The 22840-nt window shown below is 36.5% G+C and overlaps 1 protein-coding gene and 1 long non-coding RNA gene across 3 annotated transcripts in view; one reads left to right on the forward strand and one right to left on the reverse strand.

The window, feature by feature from the left end:
- slc16a5a (solute carrier family 16 member 5a) overlaps window positions 1-22840 on the reverse strand; it is a 30433-nt gene that overhangs the window by 2806 nt on the left and 4787 nt on the right. For both annotated transcript variants that reach the window (XM_024285466.2, XM_024285467.2), the window contains exons 2-4: window positions 16983-17443; window positions 10355-10498; window positions 6723-7562 (exon numbers count right to left, since the gene is read on the reverse strand). In XM_024285466.2, the coding sequence (XP_024141234.1) occupies window positions 6723-7562; window positions 10355-10498; window positions 16983-17340 (1342 nt within the window). In that variant the 5' untranslated portion in view covers window positions 17341-17443. The remainder of the gene's footprint in view (window positions 1-6722; window positions 7563-10354; window positions 10499-16982; window positions 17444-22840) is intronic.
- Window positions 2255-2921, forward strand: LOC112154495. The gene is made up of 3 exons (XR_002920651.2): window positions 2255-2584; window positions 2688-2750; window positions 2844-2921. It is a non-coding gene; the product is annotated as an uncharacterized LOC112154495 (long non-coding RNA).

The raw sequence follows: 22840 nt of genomic DNA on the forward strand, positions 1-22840 counted from the left end.
ATGCTGTACTGAAGAAATAAACCTGTGTATTATTTGTCAATAATTTTTATTTAATGTCACTCTAAATTTAGCTTTCTTGTGATCCATTACACCTGGATGTGTTTGATTAAAAATATTTGTGAGTGCTTAAAAAATGCTTAAAAAAAAAATTAATCCAATGAATACAGATAGATAATACTTCATTTATCCTTATCAGGAGAAATTTGATAATCTGCAACTCATCACACCGAAATACAATAAATAAAACCTTTAAAAATGAAAGTATAATAAAATAATTACTTAAAATGATTCCTAAGAGTTTTTACAAACATTAATAATATCTCATTATACTTTATTTTATTTTATTTTTTTTTACAAAATTCTATTTTACTACTAGTTTTTTCAATTTGTTGGTTTCTGAAGCTATGGTGAATTAAAATTTCCACAATTTTTACAATTTTATATAAGTTGCATTGGTCTTTTTGAGCTTAAATACACATACATTTTTTATTACGTGTATCTTCTAAACTTAAGCTGTTTTCTCAATGAACAGAAGCAAAAATGATTCAAATTTAATATAAATACAAATTGAGCATCAATTAAGTTAATATAAAATCAAACAAATAGAAAAACTGAAGTGTTTTCTGCAGTACAACCGATTATGTTCATGTCCAACACTGTCTATTTTTCTTTTTATAAAACTATTTTAAGTTGGTATTTTGGGGCCCTAATACCAACAAGGATATTTGCTGCCATCTGCTGGTGGGATTAAGCATAAGCTCTGTCCAACTGTAACATAAAACATTTTTATCATGGAGAATAAAAATATAAAATTAGTGCAGATGTTTTAATATCATTCCTTAATATGTGTAAGAGATATTTTAAAACAAAAATCTCTGATAATTTACAGTTAGATGTTTGAAGAATAAAGAGCGGTTAGAATGGCACCAGTTTCAGATTTTAGGAGTTTGTTGTCTTGAAAGGCTTTGATCCTTCATCCTAATCTTTTAGTATCACTTAAGCCTCTGCTGTCGTGACTCCTTCAGATCTGCAATAATTACTTTTTATTTGTGTAACCAGATCACTCAAACATGAATTTGTGGTTGCCAAAAACACTGAGCAACTGTGAAATATTTGTAAATAGTTTGACATTGTTGCTTAAATTTAAATTGAGTTTTTTTTTTTACATGTATACATTTAAAAAAAATAAAATGTGGTAAAATTTTACACCTAAATAAATGCTTTGCAGACTTAACTGATCCAATATAAATCAATAAAAAATAAATATACATGAACATCATGCATTTGAGTTAAGAGGGTTGTTGTGACATAATGAGGTGTTTCCTGACAGGAAGTTTCAAAGTGATAAAACCATCAGTTGGTGGTAGACAAGGGAAACTTGTGAACCACAATTCCCACAATGCTTTGTCTTTCTAAACAAACACTTCCATCTAAATGAGTGTCCTGTGACGAGTGGACAAGAGACTGTGCAACGAGCGTCTTCATCAGGCGATAGACGCAATTTAAACTATTTTTAAGGGGACCAACTCCAAACAAAACCATAAACGGAGGTAATCATCTCCATGTTCCCGACGACCCGGATCTGCAGAGCTGCTGTCCTGAGAGTGTAAACCGATCCTGTTGTGACTTGCCTCTATGGTTACATCACCGCCGGCTTCCAGGAGAGATAAACATGCAAAGCACAACTGTCATGTGAGCTCTGAAATGATGCCTCTGCCCTTTACTCAACTGCTGCCCAGGGGGAGCAAGCACACACAAACACTTCCTTCACACTCCATGCATCAGCAAGAATCAACCAAAAACATGCGGCTGCTGCTGTTACTGCAGCATTTCACAGCTAAGATGACAAATAAAGACAAGCAGCCTCAAAAAGGCTAGACCGATGGATAACATCTTTACTAAAAACTGAGCATCAAACACATTGATGAGAATTTAAGTTGTCTTTGAAAAACAAAATTGAGTCCAACATTAATTATTTTTTATAACTGTCAGAAAAAGTATTTTTAGGATCCATGTTTTGTTTCTATAGAAGGTAAGATCATTTCTTGTTTTGCAAAAAAATAAAAAACTGCAAGTTTAGAGGAAACCACAGTAAAGATGCAACTTCAAAAAAAGAAAGATCCATTGTTAAAGTTTGCATTTACAGAATTTAATCTGTTGTCCTCTGCAGCTTTTCCACTCCCCAAGCCCCTGCAATGACTCAAGAGTTTATTTTTAAAAAGGTTTCTTATGGCAGCACATTCAAACTGAAGAGGTCACACACTCACATAAAAACAGTTCTGTTGTTTAGCTTCAAATGCTAACAAAAAGGTACATTTTATAATAAATCATAATAATAAATGTCTGTCTGTCTGTCTTAAACTCAACATAAATAGTTACAACAGCAAAAATGTCAATGTTTTTAGGAAAAAAAAATAGGAAACTATGAACGAAAAGACAAAAATTAAGCATAAATTGTCAAATTTAAATTAAAAAAATAGGTGTTTCACCAGCAATGTTTGGATGGACCATCACAGGCAAGCTAAAAACTCTGCTATGAATAATTCAGAAACTCCAGTCAGCCCTTCATGAAGCTTTTTAAAATGTAAGAGAACGACGCTAAACCCCACGAGGACAGCATCTCAACTCTAATTTCTTACTTTCTTTACAGTAAAGTTATTTTAATTGTTGCAACATTTGTTTTGCAGACAACTGCAACAGCACAGGTTCATATCAATAGAAGACATCAAGTTCAAACCTTAATCTGCTCCGTAAGAAACTTCATTCACTTTCTTTACACATGTGTATAATCTTTCAGTTGTCTTAATTTAACACGTTTTCTTACTTCTTTTTTTCTTGTACAGTTATTGCGCTAAAACTGTGACAGCAACAAACAAGGACGTCTGTTACAACAGGAGGTTATGAGTCTTTTCTGACACACGAGGTATATATTTGAATAAACCTCTTTTGCTTTAGTGGATAAACTGTATTTATATCAATTACATTTATTTTATAAAAAGTTTTTTTTAAGCCAATTTAGGCGTTGGTCACTTTTTATTATTCCTGCCACAAACAGTTATTTTAATAGTCGACTAATCACTGATTATTTTTCCGATTAGTCGACTACTCGGAGCATACATAAACTGGAGAGGATCGTTTTTTAAGCTTTTTTTGCTCTGTTTGCACTAATGTTAGCTTAGCTTACCTACTGTAGATGATGATCCCTAGGTAAGCTAAGCTAACATTATCATACTCAGTTACAACCTGCTTCCTCTTCAGGTGACCATGCATCCCCGTAGTGCTGCCATGGAACACAAGGTCTGCCTTGCAACGACGCTGAAGTTGGCTTCCGATTCACGGCTTCCGATTCGCGAGAGCATTCCACTGTATTTTTCGAACTCAGACCACCTAAAAACAGGTCCTGTTCGAAAACTACTGTACCTAGAGAGTTCAAACCAGGATTAAATTATGCTTTAGATAGAAAAGAATAAATTAAGCATAGTTTCTGATTTGTGAAAGCTTTTGCTGATTTATGAAAATGTGAAATAGGATGATTTCTATCGCATTTTTTGCACACTGACCAGATAAAAACAGGTCCTGTTCGATAAATACTGCACCTAGACCAGGGGTCGGCAACCCAAAGTGTCGAAAGAGCCACTTTGGACCAATGCAATATAAAACAAATGTGCCTGGAGCCGCATAAATAGAAACGCCTCTTAAAAGTCTTACACTGTAAGTAACACGTGGAGAATGTGTCAATTGAACGATTATTTCTCCTGCTGCGTGTCCTCGTGTCATATAAGCTTCATTTTTGGCCTCATGACAAGTTGGTGAGATATTGCAGCGTCAAACTATCTGACACAAGGTGAATAGCCTCATATTGAACATTTGAGCTTTTATTTTGACATCCCTCAATGACACAACGAGAGGGGGTCCTGATCAGTCTCTCCCTCATTCTCACTCCAGGTGCAGGAAGAATTCAAACATAACAGGACAAAATCATAAATGTTCAACAAATGTTCAACAGTCAGACAACAAAACACGTTGACGAAAACCCAAACTTAAATCCAATTCCAGTCAGACAGGCAAAAGAATGGGTAACCCACAATTCCTTGCGCTGCCAGACCGACAGCAAGCCCAGCGTGTCTGAGACCATCACTACAATATGAATGAATTACAGTTTGTTTCATTGCTTTGATGAAATTAAAGAAATGCAATAAAGAAATACGATTTTTGATGTTGTTTTATTTTGAGGATTTGAAAAAAAAAAACACAAAAATGTAACGTGCCCCTTTAAGGTGCTTCCACACTGGCCACGTCAATAAAGTGAACACTTTCAATGAAGAGTCACGCGCGCACACCTAAATTCCTGGCCTCCAAGTCTGGAGCGCGCGTGAGTCTTATAGTCAGTCATTTAAAAGGACAGAGTTGTGAAAACAAAAGTCTTCAGAAAGATTTGGGGGATTTTCAACACTTTTACTTTCGGTTCTCCCTGTTGTAGATGCAGATGAGCGCTAATGAACAGTAAAAATACAATAGAAGGAGAATCTCCTCCCCGCCACGCACCGCACGCGGCCGGTGTGTGAGACCTGCACATCGCCGCGCTCAGCAGGTGGTATCCACACCGGAGCAGCGCGGTCACGCACGCAGTGGCGGGGAGGAGATTCTTCTTCTATTCTTCTTCTACTGTTCATTAGCGCTCATCTCATCTTGGTGTCATATTAACCTGACCGGACACAAACCGTAATGATTCATTTCTCCTTCGTGATCACGTTTGGTACTTCTGTGCTTTGAAGCAGACTCCGCCCACAAGCAGCTCCCGCGCTGAATCTTCAATCCGGTTCAAGATTTCCACGCACAGTTACAGCTCTGAGCTGCCGCGACTGTGCGTGGAAATCTTGAACCGGATTGAAGATTCAGCGCGCTCAATGCGTGCCGATTTGTACGTGGAGCTCGTGACCCGACTTCAAAACCCGCGTAGCAACGTGCGCTCACGTGCGCTCCAGACGCACGGGCAGGAATTCTGCTGTGCGCTGACTCAGACGGCGTGGAAGCATCTACACTCATCTCACAACAACTGGAAAACGTAAAGGATGTTTGTGTCATGTTTGTCCTCCTACAGAAATCGTATTAAAACAAAAATATTGTGGCAGCCTGACTGTTAATTTAGAAATAGTTCCTTGTTAGTGGGTGGAGTTAGTGTCTGTTCTTGTGTTGCATTATGGGACTTGAGTGTTTTACCGGCACCATGAGTGAGAGTGGTGTGTGTATGAGTGAGGCTCCTCACAGTGTCCGCTGCTCCGTGGTTCTGTGCTGTTACATGATTGGTGGTCAAAATGTTGACACCATCTGATTTACATGACCTGCGTGTACACTACTTCCTCCAATCACTTGGGGTTGTGCAATGTATGGGACACAAGTGATCTCTGGATTCAAACCTGCCAGTCATCTGCTTGGTTCTGCTCCCACCCAAATCACTACAATATATTTCCTTCCAACATTTTTTATTTATTTCAAACATTATTGAAAAAGCGCCAATGAGCCGCAAGGGAGTGCTTGAAGAGCCGCATGCGGCTCCGGAGCCGCAGGTTGCCGACCTAGACAGTTCAAACCAGGATTAAATTATGCTTTAGACAGAAAAGAATAAATTAAGCATAGTTTCTGATTTGTGAAAGCTTTTGCTGATTTGTGAAAATGTGAAATAGGAGGATTTTATTGCATTTTTTACACACTGACCAGTTAAAACCTGTTTCGGAAGCTGTAAATCGGAAGCCAACTTCAGCGTGGTTGCCTTGCAGATGTTGCACTGGTCAATTTTTTTTAATGTTTCCCACACTATTAAGCTCTGTTGGCTGTTGTTCTGATACCAAAGCAAATATATAGTGTTACCTTCCATAATGCTAGTGTGAATGCTGCAAGCTGAATTTGGTCGCTGAAATTGATAGCTAAAAACGCTGAAGCTGATAGCTAGCTAAAATATTAGTTCAACCCCAAATTAGCCTAAAAAACTAAAATAAAAAAAAATAAAAACTTAGGTCAGCCAAAACAGCTAGCATGAAGCTGAAAACATAGCTAAACTTCAAAATAGCCAAAAAACAGAGAAAACCCTAAATTAGCCAAAACACCTAATGTGTAAATATTACTTTAACTACTAGGTAGCCTAAAAAAACTTAAAAAAAAAAAACCTAAAATAGTCAAAACAGCTAGCATGTAGCTGAAACTCCAAAATAGCCTAAAAAAAATCTAAGTAAATGCTAAAATAGTCCACAAATACTAGCAGAATGCCAATTTTAAAACTTTAAAACTGTAAACTTTTAACATAATTGTGAATAATAAAAAGGCAGGAATATTATTCCAGAATAAATCAACTTAAACCTTAAATAACTTTCAATATTTTACTCTCCATAAAAATATATTTGGTCAAAATGATACAAGTTAAAAATAAGCGCAAGATAACATTTGGCCATTAATAACAATAAAATAAAATGATCTTGAGGGCTGATATGATTACCCGGAGGGCCGGATCTGACCCCCAGGTGGTCTATAGTAAACTTGCTGTACTTATACTCGAGTATACATAATTTTAAATTATTGCTAAGTGATTACAGTAAAGTGTAAAAGTAAAACAAGTGTTTTCTGTTATCGATGCTTTTTTTTCCTGAATTCAAAAAAAAAATCTCTACAATTTGGCTTTTTACCTCACCATCAACTCATCGCTCCTTCTTATCCCGTCTCCTCATTACCTGTCAGTGGCGGTCCGATCAGCAGCGTGACGCTCTCCATAACAGCGAGGAGACCCAGAGCGGAGGGGAAGCGGCTCATCTCCACGATATCCATGAGGACGGTAAACATGAGGGAGCCCACCACGCTCATGGAGATCCCGTACATGATCACGTAGGTCACCAGGATGGGGAAGCTGGACCCGGTGCAGCAGATGCTGTTACTGAGGCCGTTGAGCAACAGCGCCGAGGCAAAGACGTAAATGTGCCTCCCTTTAAACCAGGGCATGTTAAAGAGGATGGCAAACGGCGGCCGCACTATGATGTTGACAATTCCCAGGATGGACAGCAGGAACGCGGCCTGGCTCTGCTCCATGTTGTGAGCGGTGGCGTAGGGAACCAAAAACACCAGGGGGACCACAAACCCCAGCATCATCCAGGTGATGCCTATGGCGAAAACACAGTACCGAGGGTTGTTGCAGAGCTGGTCGAAGGCCATGTGCTTTTTCAGGGAGGCCAACACAAAGCTCCACACCCTCCTGCACCTTCCTTTTCCTGTCCTCTCCTTTTCCTGGTCTGGTGGTGGAGGCCCGCGCTTCATCAGCGGCTGTCCGCGGTGCTTGGCTGGTGGGAGGGGCCTCATCACAGCTCCAAACACACAGCAGTTCAGGAGGACGGCCCCCAAAACCAGGAAGCTTCCCCTCCAGCCGAACTCAGTGTGGAGGTAGTTTCCCAGAAATGGCAGAGTGCAGAGGCCGAGGGCCGTCCCCGTGGAGGACATGGCGTTGGCAAAGGGCCGGCGGCGGACAAAGTAGTGTCCCAGGATGGTCACAGCCGGCTGGAAGCTGAAGCAAAAACCAAGTCCTGCAGAAGAAGACAAACATTTTCAGAGAGATTCGGCTGTCTAATTACATATTTTTATAAATATATATATATATAAAGAGATAAATATCTTAAAGATCTTTCTAATTACCTTTTCAAGCTTTCTCGTACTATAGCTGAAACCAAAAATATGTTAACACACTGATTTAGTTTGATATTCAATTACAAGCTCAAACTTCTGTTCAATTTAAGATTCAAAACAAGTCAATTAACTGTTGATTTGTTTTTCAGAATTAAAACCATTAAAGTTTTAAAATAAAAATGTGATGAATCAATACTTTATTTAAAAGCCAAAATAGATGTGACTTTAACTATTGAACCAACCACCTAACTAAAGCTAGTAATCAGTTGTCAGAAAATATGTAAATCCTGGATTTACTAAGCTAAAATCTGCTAATATTTCTAAATCAAATCAAACTCAAATCAAACTTTATTTGTATAGCACTTTAAAAAAAATGAATTTCACTCAAAGTGCTTCACATAAAAATAATATCATTTTAAAAACAAAAGATAATGCCCACAAGCCCCACCCCTCCACACACATGCACAAACACATCGACATATTGCCACACCATCAAAGAATAAATAAATGAATAAATAAAAAAATACTAGAAGTTTTTGACTTTCTTCACTCCCTCCATGATGTCTTCAACTTTTAAAAGGTCAGGTTTTCTATAACCCAACTTTGGCAATGTCAAACATGTCGTAAAAAAGTCTCCAGATAAAAAGATTCTCGCGGGCTGCACGGTGGCGCAGTGGTTAGCAAGAAGGCCCCGGTTCGAATCCCGGCTGGGACCTTTCTGTGTGGAGTTTGCATGTTCTCCCCGTGCATGCGTGGGTTTTCACCGGGGACTCCGGCTTCCTCCCACCATCCAAAAACATGCTTCATAGGCTAATTGGTGACTCTAAATTGCCCCTAGGCGTGAATGTGAGAGTGTATGTGTGTGTGATTGAGGCCCTGCGACAGACTGGCGACCTGTCCAGGGTGTACCCCGCCTTCGCCCATCAGTAGCCGGGATAGGCTCCGGCACCCCCGCGACCCCGGAAGGGACGAAGCGGTCAGGAACATGAATGAATGAATGACTGATAAAAAGATTCTCAAAGAAGGTACCCTGAGTTAGGGAAAGCAACAAAGTATTTAATAAAAGTGTTTTGAAAATAGCTTGAATGGTGGTTTCTCTGGGAGATATTTGCAGGATTATCAGATCAAAGGAACTCAGCAGCCGCTGTCTTTAAAAACAAATGATGAAAACATGGTGATTAAAAATGTTCTATTTAAAAACATGTTTTTATATTAAGGTTTTATAGGACCCTTTAAAAAATTGTGTATTATAAACATGAATGAATAAATGAATGAATGAATTTAAATAGAGATCAGTATAAAAATATAGACGTACAGCATAGCAGTAGTCCCACGCCTGCACCATAATGCTTATAGCAGATGCTAATTTGCAGAACTTTTTACACTGGATTAAAAACATTATAAAGTGCAACAATAATAAATAGTTAATTAAAGTAAATGACAAAGACATAAAAGAGTTTCAAACATGGAGACACATCAGGACAAAAAAAACAAAACAAACATACGTATTGTTATTAAATACAGTTATGTGATTAATCTCAATGGAATTGGGTACCTTGATTATTTATCAATATATATATATATATATATATATATACACACAAAACAATAATAGATATGGAGCAGTTGCAAAGGAAGTCTTACTAATTTATGTTTTTTGTTTTAATGTTTCAATAGTAGCGGTAAACATGCAGGTTACCCTCTGGAATCTTAATTTACACATTTTTTGAATACATTTTGGTAATTTGGCCAAAAAGTAAAAAGAAAAGCTCTTTGGAGAGGATCACTGAAATCCCTGAATGCTTAATGGACAACTCTAAGCTATAATCCTCTAGCTTCCGGGTTGAAGCGCATTAAGAAATGAATTAGAACCAAATATTTCATAATTAATGGAGTTAAAAAAACAGGATTCATTTACTGCACGTGTCAAATTATATCCAGCCCTCATGGCCCGATGTTATCTTGTGCTTCATTCTAACTTGCATAATTTTGACAAAATATATTTTTTACGGAGTTTAAAATATTGACAGTTATTTAAAGTTTAAGTTGATTTCTTTTGTTATAAATTGCCTGTCTGTTTTGTTCATCATATTGTTCAAAAGTCACGTTTTTAAATTTTTTTAAAATGTCGTTTTAAAGTGTTCAATACATGTTTTTACTGTTCGGCCCGCGATCTAAAGTGTGTTTTGGATTTTGGGCCCTGTGCGAGTTCGACACCACTGATTTACTATAATAATAGCATACCTAGTTTTGGGACTTATTACCTTTTAGTAACAAAAATTATTATTTTAAAAAAGTGCCAAAAATAGAGTGACCTTTTGATTTATGAGTCAATCTGCAGCTGTGAAGTTTTGTTTGCTTTATAGTAGATTCTACAGAAGCTTTTTTTTCTGTTTCACAATTGTTTTAATCTAGGATCAGTGACATCACAGGTCACTTATGGTTATCTGTTGAACCGATCTGGCTCCAAAAACTATCAAAACCAGCTTGATAAAGTTGCTCCTATTGGTTAAAAATGTTTCTGCCGCAGACAGCGGGATGTAAACTCTGACTTTACTTGAAGGCATCTTCAGTTAACAGTTATTAATTTTTTAAAAATGGTAACAAATTGAATGTCAAAGCAGTGAAACAGTGTATTTCCACGGTCTTCTGCCATCACCTGCAAAGACAAAGCCCTCGTCTGTTTGCTGACCTGTAATGACTCCGGCAGTGACGTAAAGCTCGGCGATGGAGCGGGTGAACGAGCTGGCCGCCATCCCAACCCCGCTGAGGACTCCGCCCAACATGACGGTGACCCTGCAGCCCACTTTCTCCACCAGCACGCTGCAGAAGGGACCTGGGGATCAGATGTAATGCTCTTAGTTTCAGGCATGCCAGAGGAGAAGTGGGCACAGGATTAGGAAGCAAGAGAGACGCGGTGTTTAGCAGCTACACGACCTTTGAGAGAGCTGAAAATACGTTTGCTCTGACACTTCAGAATTTACAAAATAAGAACACATTCACCTGGAATATGTGATAAATAGGTTTGATATGTCTTGATATTCCAATGATATGGAGGGAAAAATGACTAAACCCTTATGACTAACTTTTAGTGGCAGGAAGATATCCATTTTTTTCACTTCTCTATCAGGTCAGAATAACTTTGTAAATCAAAGCATTCTGGTCTCTGGAATCCATGAGAATAGACCGACTGTAACACCCAGTACCTCCTGCCCCAGTACTCCTCGTACCTCTGGAGTAGTTAGAAAACAGCTGACTCCAAGGATCACATCAAACTGGACTGCCTTTGAGATTACAGAGCTGATCCCATGTCTTCAAACATTTTTACACCACACAAACCAAGTTCTACGGAGGATTAGAGGTGCCAAAATGAATAAATATTACTACGAGATTGAAAGTCCTAAATATGCAACTTTAACTCTCATAAATTTACCAAATTTAAAGTTATAAATGTACAACTACATCTTGTGAATTTATGACTTAAATCATAAATTTACGACTTTGAAACTTCTAAATTTATAACTTTGACTCTCGAAAATGTACAACTTTGAATCTTGTAAATTTATATGAGTCAAGTCATACATTTACAACTAAATCTTGTAAACTTACGATTTTGACTGATAAATTTACAAGATTTGATGTCGTAAATCTCGTAAATTAATGGCTTTGAATCTGGTAAATTTACAAAATTTGAATCTTGTAAATTTACAACTTTGAATATCGTAAATTTACAATTTTGGATATCGTAAATTTACAAGAGTCAAAGTCATAAATTTACAACTAAATCTTGTAAATTTACGACTGACTGATAAATTTCAATATTTTAAATCTCGTAAATTTTTAAATAAATCTTGTAAATTTACAACTTTGAATTTAGTAAATTTACAAGATTTGACTTTGGAAAATTTACGACATTTACGACATTGAATTTTGTAAATTTACCAAATTTAAAGTAGTAAATTTACAAGTAAAACTTGTAGACCTACAACGTCGAATCTTGTAAATGTACACATTCGAATCTCGTAAATTTACAATTTTGGATCTCCTAAATTTAAGAGAGTCAAATTTACAAGATTTAGTTGTAAATTTACGACTTTGACTGATACATTTCCAAGACTCAGTGTTTTAAATCTCGTAAATTTTTGAATAAATCTAGTTAATTTACGACATTGAATCTTGTACATTTACAAAATTAAAGTTGTAAATTTACGAGATTAAAAGTTGTAAATTTAATCCTTAATTGTGTAAATGTATGACTTTTTACAAGATTCTAAGTCATAAATTTACAAATATATATTTTATAAATTTATGACTCCGACTCTTGTAAATTTACAAGATTTTTAACAGGTATTCTGAATGTTTATTGATAATGCACATGTTTAGAAGCTCCTTTGTTTGATTTAAGGTTTATTAATGTTTTATTCATTAATGGTTTGATGAAGCCGAGATCCCAGCAGCTATCCACTTCTTAACATTCCTTCCTCTGAGAAAGACAAGATCTACTCTCTAATTTCCAGAATTTTCAATGTTCTTATGCTAATGTACTTGGCTGTTTTCATTCCTCTTTGTTGTTTTGTGTTAAAATGGGACATTTCATTTGGAGGAGGGGACATTTCTAACCCAATTTTCATTCTCCTTTGGTGTTCCTTGTATGCATGAGAGTTATATGGCGTAAGTTAAGAAATGGACTTCTGCATATGTGAATGAAAAGGGTTAAAGGCTCTAATACTCCGCCATACATTTCAGTCTTTATCCAAAATGAATTTTAGGTGTTGGCTTGTTTTCCTTGCTCTGTTGGTTTTTGCTTTATTTCCGGTCTAAACAAAACAGCTTCTTCTTGGGTTCATTACAGAAGTATGCAGCCCGCTCTACAGATTTATTTTGCCCACTCATTGGTCTTATCTGCAAACTTTTATCTTCTGCTCGGCATGTTTTGTTTATTGTCAAATCTTAGTGATGTCTTCACGGTTCAGTGTAAAGCAACTGTTCCAGCCTCTAAAATTCATTTTATGTTCATTTTTGTGTCACTTAACCAATGATTATTAATGTGGGGTCATTTTGGGGGAAAGAATTTATGACAAAACGAAGCAAGAAGTTTTTCTTTTTTTTTTTTCGTCTGTTTTTAAAAAAAAAATCTGTCAGAACCACAAACATACGCAGAACAGATACATTTTGACATCACACTCTAAAAACCAACTCTTAAGAAAGTAAAAAGTCACTTGTTTCAAGAAAAAAAATGTCTTATTTTCTGGAAAAAAAAATGTGTGTTTTAACAGAATATACTGAAACCGTATTGTCTTTAATTTAATAATTTTTTGCTGTATACTAAAACATACAAAAATAAAAGAGGCATTCTTTTTCCTCTTTAAATACTTTCTCATGGGTGGATGCCTTGTGTAGCAAAGATAATAAAATTCCTCAAGTTTGGTGACTTTTCCTTAATTGTGTATTTAAGGAAACTGTGGATTTAAAGAAAGAAGATGATCAAAGGAGAGGATTTAGGTTTAATCCCATGGAAACAGCTGACTGCAGCACCTTAAGCTTAGTACAGAGAAAACTGTTATTATTTTTTATATTTACATTAAAAAAATAAACCAGTTAATTAATTTTAATGATAATAGTTTTGACAAAAGTTAAGAAAAGCAGCAAAAAAAATAATGTAGGTGGAATTTTTGCCCTTTTGTGAAGGATGGTTCAATAACGTATGATAAAACTTGATGATCTTTGACATTTTAAAAAATCATTAAAAAAATACAAAATTAATGGAAAAATAACATTATTTTTTAGTATTTTTAAAAAATGAAACATTTTATTTCTCACAGGCGAATAAACAAAAAAATCTTTTTAAACAGAGCAACTTACAGGAACAGCGACAAAAAATGTGTATTTTTTTTTATTAATGTTTCTTTGCATTATTTAAGTCTTAAAAATACTTCAAATATTTGCTCATAGCTTACTTTTTTTCCCACAAAGAAATGTTGCAATTAACAATATTTTAAGATTTGGCAAAAATGTCTCCATAGAGAATGCCTATAAATAATAAATATCAGTGAAAAGCAATTATTTTGTGTTTTTTATATAACTTGTTATTCAGAGTTGTGTTTTTAATGTGGTCTAAAGGGACTCTTTAAATGTTAGTTTCTCTGCAGGATGTCGACACGAAGGAAAGTGAGTTAAATAGGGAATAACTAGCTATGATGTTGTTTCGCGTGTCTTTAATGTGTTGTCAGCTAAACAGTTTGTAGCTTTACTAATTATTCCCGGTTAGAAATCAACCAGACAAAGCCCATTTACTGAGATTAGACTAGTGAGGTAAACTCAGGTGTACTTTGGTCAATAAATCCTTTCCCTCTGAGATGCAAAAATATTCTGAATCTGTCAGAGTTGCACTGACCACACAGAATGGGGATACTGAAAATTAAACTTTACTTTGACTTCTAGCCTTCATTTTGCTCGTAGAGATGCTCACACTTCTGCGTTCTCGAATCAGTCACGGTAAGATGTGGGAAACGAGCAGACTGCAGTTTCTCAAGAAGTAATCTGCTCTAAACCAACATAAACACAGCAAGAGAGTTCAAAACACCCAACGATTCTCACTCTCAGCTTTCACAGTTTCTCTGAAAAACAACAGCGAGAACAAATGGACACATCTCTGCAAGAGTGCAACAAATACAAGCATTTTTGCAGCTTTGCACAGGATTAGTGTCAGTATTTTCATGATAAATCCTTTTTGTGCAATAGATTAGTTTTAAAGTCTGATTATTTTTTGACCTGTTGGTAAAGTGTTTCCAGGGGTCTTTTAATTATGATCATGCAGTTTGTAGCCAAAATCCCAGAAATGTGTCGTTTTTCTAGTTTCTGCAGAGGCAATAATTCATTAGAAACTCTGAGTTGTGGACATGGAGCAACCCCACTCCATAGTGAGAGCCCTGGGGTGTTTGCTAAAAGGGCCAGATGTGGTTAAAATGTGCAAGGGACAAACAATCAACCTGCAAACTTTGAACCATTTTAAAAACATTAAATGCTAATTAACTACTTAATAAACATTTTATTGCAATTTATAGAATAATTTCTTTCGTAGAACAAATACATCTAAATATGCTTTTACTAGGTGTTGGCCAATGCCAATATTATTGTCGATATTGGCTATTTTGACATCTATTGCTATCTGCCTTTTTTAAATCCAACAGCCGATATTGTTGTTTTTGGCTCTGAGGCAGCCACATTTCTACCTTTGGCACTGTCCCACCCTGCATCTGATTGGTTAACCACAAACAGACAGAGGCAGAGTCAATCAGAAATTGAAGCTGTTTGCGGTGAGTAGGTTCTGGGAGGTTCTCTCATAGCAGAGATAAGTTTTTTCTGTAATGAAGCTCTGAGTCTGAAGGGTGTACGCGTTCACATATGTTCGCATTCCCAACGCCCTTAATTCAAATGTTTGATTTAAAAAGAAGAAATATAATCGGTCTAAATATCGGCTATCGGCCACCCAGACTTTAAAAAATATCGGTATCCACCTTGAAAAGAACCATATCGATGGATCCCTAGTTTTTACCCAAATCGCTGTCAATTTTTGCACCGTTCATTCCCAGTTAGCTTGTCGCAGCTAAGGGTGTGCCAAAATGTCGAAATTGCGATACATCACAATATTTATCCCTGGGATTGATTCTCGATGGGTTCTCACCAAGTATTGATCTTCAATTTTCATTTGAAGAGGCTATAAAAAGTTATATTAGTAATCCTTTGGTGAGACGTTCTTTGGAGGTAGATAGGGGGCGCACTTTGTGAGACTGACTGTCATGAGCACCAATGTGTCTGACAGATACTTGAATTATTTAATTTTTGTTCTGTTGTTTACAGCAATTTTGCACGGAGTAGAGGCACTAATGTTCATGTTTACTATTGTTAACAATGAATTTTTCAGAAATTCACTTGGTGTCAATTAGGTGTGTGACGAATCACGGATAATCCGTGGTCCGTATGGATCAGAGGCCACGGTTCGGCACACGTGTGTACTGTGGATATTTAGCTTTTGTCTTGTTGTTTCTTATGATTTTTTTTTTTTTTTAAATGATCCGAACCGTGACCGTAAGACCGTGACACGGTCCGAAGCGTGAGTTTTGTGATCCGTTACACCCATAAAGTCAATGCTTATCGAAGTCATATTATTATTGATTTCAGGAATGTCGCACAAAAGAGTCAATTATTTGTTGCACAAAATAAGACACAAGTTGTTTATTGTGATTGTGTTCAAGCTAGAAAATAAATTGGGATACATTTTTCCCCAAAATTTGTTTTTCTATATAATGTGAGTTATTACAGACAATTTTGATCAATTATCGCAGTATCATGATATCATCGATGTCGTGTGCCATGTATCGCATATCGTATCAAATTGTGAGGTACCCAGTGATTCCCAGCCTTCGTCGCAGCTAGCAAATCTCGTCTAGTGAATGTGAAAACTAATTTAGCCAACCACACTCAAGAAATCATGCAAAGTTTTCAGTGCTGAGGGTGGCGAATTATTGATTTTACAAAAAGGAGTAGGAGTTTGAACACAGCTGCATTTGACCCACCAGCTGGACTTTAGATATCCCTGGTTTAGGCGCTCTCCTGCTAGCTTACAGCTCCTCACACCCCCATCCTTACATTAATGGTGCTACAAAAATGGCGAGCAATATTGGAGCAAGCAGGGAGCTTGTGGCTTCCTATGGAACATGTGTCAACGTCAAGGCCCAGGGGCCGTATTTGGCCCCCGGGTAATTACATCCGGCCCTCCAGATCATTTTATTTTATTTTTATTAATGGCCCCATGTTATCTTGTGCTTACTTCTAACTTGTATCATTTTGACAAAATATATTTTTATTGAAAGTTATTCAAGGTTTACGTTGATTTATTCTGGAATAATATTCCTGCCCGTTTTATTCAGTTAAAAAGTTAAGATTTTAAAAATTTAGTTTTAGTGTGCTCAATAAATTTTAATCCAACTTAAAATGTGTTTTGTATTTTGGCCCCCTGTGTGATTGAGTTTGACACTCTACGTCACAACTATACAGTTTTTACAACAGTATTTTTTCGTCTGCTCCTGATTCACAACAATTTGAATAAAGAAATATTAAGAAATTCCTTTTTTTTCTTTATAAATGTCCTCCATAATCAGAAAAATGCTACAAGAACATGTTCAATACACCATTTTCATTGGAGCAGGTATTTAAAAAAGTTTTAACCACATTGATTTATAGTTTTTATAGTTTTTAGAATGACATCTCTGAGGTTACTTTTTAACCAAAATGATGAGTAACTTCCTTCTCAGCTTTACCTCCTGCATGGAGCACAGATGTCATGATGGATGGAACCCAGGAAGTCTCGCTGTTGGTGGCGTGGAACTCATTTTGCAGGTCTGTGTAGAAGATTCCCACACAGGATGGAAACCCCAAGGTCAAGGCCAAGACCATGATGGTGGCAACCAGCACCACCCATCCCCAGCCTCCATCCGGAGCGGTAACGGCCGCAGCTTCGGCGCCTCTGCTCTGCCCTCGCCCTCCCTCCTCAAACTCGCAGTCGTGCGCCTCACACACCTCCTGCTGCTCCGCTCCCTTGGCCAGCTCCAAGGCCTTGGTAGCGTCTGCGTAGAGCCAGCCGTCACCCGAGCTCTTTGTTCCATTCCTCTGAGTCATTTTCTGCTTGGAAGCTCAGGCGAGGCTCTTGGGTTAGCTCTACAGGATATGTAATCGCTTCTGCTGCCCATGACACTGCAACTGCTGCACCCTCTGAGGAGACCTAGGGACACAGAGGAAGCTCATTACCAGGCTGCATCGATAACGCGGGAAGTTATCATAGATAAATATCCGTGAGGAACAGTTTTTTTTCCCCAAAAGGAGCAGAAACAACAGAAAAAGTAGTTTTTAAGGCTAAAAAGGCTTCACATCTTTTCCAAAATGCTTCCCAAATTCAGGATACAGTTCAGAAAAGTAAGATCTCTGCCTTGTTTTGGAAACATTTTTTCAATTGCGTCTGTTTTTGGAGTTCATTAAACTGATCATTACTGAGACACCGATCATGCCATCTTATTCAATACAGACTACAGAGGAGTCTGTGCAATTTCTGCAATAATAAAAGTAATATGAACGCATCCAATCAATAAAGAAAATTCTGTTTGAGTCAATTATTTGTTTATTACCATCATTCTGATATTTGTTAATAAAGATATGGATCAGATTTCTTCTAATATTTAATATAAACTTTAATTATTTTTTTTTTATTCTATCGAACTTTTGTAATTTGAAAGAAAATGTTTTAAAAAATGTGTTCCATCTTGTAACTGCTATAACTTTTTTTTGTTTTTTACTGATTATATTTTGGAAAGAAATAATCATATTAGGAAAGGCAAATTAAGTTTATTTGTATAGCACATTTCATGTACAGAGACTAATCAAAGTGCTTTACATAAAACATTAAAATAAACAATCACGAGAAATAGTAAAGGTGTGATCATTAAATAAGATTAAAAGAAAGTAAAAAGATTTTAATTTAAAACAAGCATAGATAGACAGTGCGGACGTAAACTTCTGAATACATATTAATCAAATGCAACTGAGAACAGGTGAGTCTTTAACCTGGTTTAAATTAATTGTTTTAGCTGATCTAATGTTTTCTGCAACTCTGTTCCAGATCTGTGGAGCATAGAAGCTGAATGCAGCTTCTCCATGTTTAGTTCTGACTCTAGGAACTGATAAAAGACCGGATCCAGGTCCTGCTTAGACATCAAATCTTTAATCCTTGAGATATTTTTTAGATGATAATAGGCTGATTTTGTGACTGTCTTAATGTGTTTATCAAAACTTAGGTCTGTGTCTATCACTACACCCAAGTTTCTGGCCTGGTTGGTAGTTTTTAGTTGAATAGATTGAAGCTCTGTAGTAACGTCCAACCTTTTTTCTTTAGCCCCAACGACAATAACCTCAGTTTTGTTTTTGTTTTCATTGAAGTAAGTTGTGGCACATCCAGTCATTAATGTCCTCAATGCATTTACCAAGAGCCTGTACAGGGCCTCGGTCTCCTGGTGTCAGTCTAATATATATCTGTGTGTCATCTGCATAGCTATGGTAACTAATGTTGTTGTTCTTTATAACCTGGGTTAGTGGGAGCATGTAGATGTTAAATAGAAGTGGTCCCAGGATGGAGCCTTGGGGCACTCCACATCTCCAAATGTAGTTTCTGTTGACTCAGATGTGAAGTTCTCAATTGACACAAAATAATTCCAAGTATGATTTGAACCAGTTTAGTACTGATCGTCTGAATAGTATAGCGTGGTTGACTGTATCAAATGCGGCACTGAGAGCCAATAAACCAGCACTGACATATTTCCCCTGTCTGTGTTCGAACGTAATATCATTAGTCTCTTTGGTCAGAGCCGTTTCAGTGCTGTGATGGCGTCTGAGCAGTCAACCTCTGATTGTAATATTGAAGGTTTAAGTCCCCCTTAGCCTGCCAATGTGTCAAGACTCCTTAGGCAAGACACTGAACCCTACCACGCTCCAGGTGGTTATAGGTCGGTGCCAGTGTGTGAATGAGACTGGGACTGCTTAGTGTGTTTAGGACTTTAAACAAGGTAGTAAAGTGGTATATACGCCATTTACCCATAAATAATTAAAAGTAAAGCTGTTCTTCCTTACTAAACATAAAAAGAATTCCTTTTAAAGAAAATTTATTAAAGACTCTGGTAAATCAGTATCCTTTTTTTTTTATTTAAAGTGATTTAATTCAACAAAATTATTTTTTAATCCAGCCTTATACATGTCTAAAGATTGGTTTACCATAGGAAGAGTGCCATCTCTTGTCATTTGGGCTATTTTAATGATTTAAATTTGAGATTTTTTTGTCCTTAAAAAAGTTTACATAACCTTTGCAGCTTGGCCTCTTTCTCATACCATAAATTCAATATGTGTCTGAACAAGTCTCGTAAAAAATTAGTGAGTAGATAAGCATTAAAAAAAAAAAAAAAGAATTAAAAGCCTTGAAGGGAAGAATAATCCTTTGATTTTTAATTTGCAGATTGTTTCTGTACAAAGCCCAAAATTTTCTACATGACAAATACTATCCGAGTTAACTGTTCAGTAAACAGATCATTTCCTCTGTTATTAACAAGTACCTGGAGACACTAGAACTGTTTAAGCTGAAACCAGGTCTGTTTGTTTCACACTAAAGATGCTTTTTTCAGATAGTTGATGTAGTTTAAAGAAGTTATTTAAATGAAATGAAGGGCAAGGCAAAAATAAAGCTGCAAATTGAACCCAACAAAATGTATTTTGTATGCACAAAGAAAAATGTGCTTCTACAAAAGTAGAATGGTAACTTTTCTTGAACCACTACAATATAAAAGAAGAAAAAAATGTTCATTTCTGGGACGATAACACTACACTTTAAATCTGTTTAATGTCAGACAAAATTTCATTGGACTGGTCTGTATAAGGCTAATGTGGACTTTTTTTCCCCAGTTTAACTTAACTTCTGAGGGTAAAGCTTCTCTTCATCCTCTGTAACATATCTAAAGCTGCTTTAAACTTTAATTATATGCTACATTTTATGTAGGAACCATTAAAATGTTACATAGATTTTTCTTAAACTCATAACTGTCAAAATGAAAGCTAAAAAAAAAAAAAAATCTGATGATCCTTTTTTGTTAACTTTGCTAGCTTGATGATTTTAATTTAGGGGTCGGTGCAGCGACTTTAACCCTCATGCTCTCTTATGGGGTCCAGATGACCCCACCCCTATGTTGATTCATGATCAACAATGATGTCTGCCCCGGACAACAGTGAAGATAAAAAAATCCTCGGAAAAAAAAGTTCAGTGTGATGTCTTGTGGGGTCAAGATGACCCCAATTTTAATGCAAACATCCCTAGAACAGCACAAGGGTTATGAAAGTAGTGGATGAATTTTTCGACGTGTGACAAAGTGACTTGACATGCTTTAGAATTAGTCTGATGTGGTGGAGAGAATCCAGTAGGTTTTCAAAATAAAACTTTAAAAATTAGATTATAAATAAGACGAAAAAATATATATTTTTTCTTTTTGTTCTGAAACCCAGCACCAACTATCCCATAGACCGGTATTGGTTTGAGGTCCTAGGGTTGGGGACTACTGCTGTACACAATCAAAAGCTAAGAAAAAGAATAATTTGAATATAATTTTCTCAAAGCAGTAAACTCCACTATCAAAAGTGCAGTGTGAAAGCAAGCCAAGTAAAAGAAAGTGGAAATTGAATGTTTTTCTTGTTTATTCTCCTATTTTGTCCTTGTGTTCCCCAGTTCCATCGGGATGAAGCCCACCTGCTACACTATTTAAACATGTAGTTATAGAGTTACATAGGCTAATTCTTCTTTAACAGTGCTGGTAAATCGCCTGTCCGTCCTGGGAGAGAATCCCTCCTTCATCTGGACTTCCCTGAATTCTCCTCTTTTGTTTACCCAGAATCTTTTTTTTTTTTAGGAGTTTCTACTTACAGAGAATGAGGATCTAAGAGGAGAGATAAACAGTTTAGTTAAATCTGTTTAGTTTAATTTAGCAATTAACTATTGTTTATATTTTATGAGTGATTTTTTGTTTTTGGACAATTACCATTGTGAAGCCTGTTGAGATAACTTTGTTGTAATATTGGGCTACATAAAAAAATGAATCAAACTGAATATTTTTGGAAAAGACTTGAGTTGAGATTTAAATATAGTTTTTAAAAAAATATTCTAAACCAGTCCAAAAATCAATGAAATTATTTATTTTTTACAGTTTTTGGTCTAAACTGGTCTCTACTGACTAAGGTAAAGTTTTAGCTTATAAACGAATGTTTTAAAACAATTTCTTAAGACATCTCATGTATTGGCAAACTTCAGTGCAAACTATCCAGGCAACATGCTACTTTTTTATATACAACCAGTCATTAAAAGTCCAGTTCTTCCAAAGAGCTTTTCATAAAGCTGTTGGAAGCAGCTTTTCGCTGGGAACGAGCGGGACCACGCTAAGAAAACTGACCCGCTTTTATGAGTGAACTTATTCTGAAAAGCCCACAACAGGAAATGATTGAAATCCATTGTTTTGAAGGGAGACAGTTCCATCAACAAGAACACAAACTCCCTTAGAGCAGAATGTAAATCAAACAGAGTGCTGGTGATCCAGGGAAAGGTTCATTTATACGGAACCATAAACCAAAAACAAAGTAAGACCTTCAAGTTGAGTGGATGAACTTTAACGCTCCCTCAGCAAATAAGTGAGAGGTTCGATGAATTTAAGGTCAGGCGCACCCTCTGAGAACACAATGGGAACCTGGCCAGTACAAGACTAGCATGAGCTTGTGAAAACCATTGAATGAAAGACTCTCTGTCTGAATGTTCAGGACAACGTTGCTCCAAAGACACTTAATACCATTTCCAGATACGCTGAAGGCTGAGCAGAGCTGCGTTCACTATCCTCCTGTTAACAAAAAAAAAAAAAATCCAGGCACACTCTGTACCCTGATATGTAAAGACCTTATTAACAGATTTTATTAATGATGGCTGGAACCACGAAGCTAATCCTGTTCCACACAAATCTAATAAAATTGTCATCAAAGAATAAAAAAGCTTTCTTGCCCCATAAAACATACTGAGTAGGCCAAAGAGTCGCAGAAATAAGCAGTTGATAGGTTTGTAAAATACAATTATTTAAGATGTTTTATAACAGCATAAAACAATAAATGATCCATTGTAAAAAAAAAAAAAAATACAAGCATTTTGTTATCTTTCACAACAAACATTTCGCATCACAACAGTTTGAACGGAAAAATGTAACTTTTGTGCATTGAAAGTAACTTTTTAATATGTGTAAATAACTTCATCTACAGTGCATATTATTAAAATGTTAACCAACTAACAAAATCTTAAGACTGATCATCTTTTCATTTGTTTCTAGTGGTCTTTCAATTATACGGTGTCATCTTTAGCCAAAATCAGTCATTAAAACATCACCTGTCAGTTGTGGTGAGCCCGCCCCCACCTCCCGTCAACCCCAACCTAATATTACAGGTGCAACAAAAATGGCAACACTATTGAAGCTTTCCAGTTGTACAGTTTTGGACGAGAAAAACAAAGATGGATCCAGTCGTTCACAAGCGGATGCATTGGAATGGAGCGGAGTAGGAAGCT

This window comes from Oryzias melastigma, linkage group LG19 (assembly GCF_002922805.2).
Source record: "Oryzias melastigma strain HK-1 linkage group LG19, ASM292280v2, whole genome shotgun sequence".
Lineage (NCBI taxonomy): Eukaryota > Metazoa > Chordata > Actinopteri > Beloniformes > Adrianichthyidae > Oryzias > Oryzias melastigma.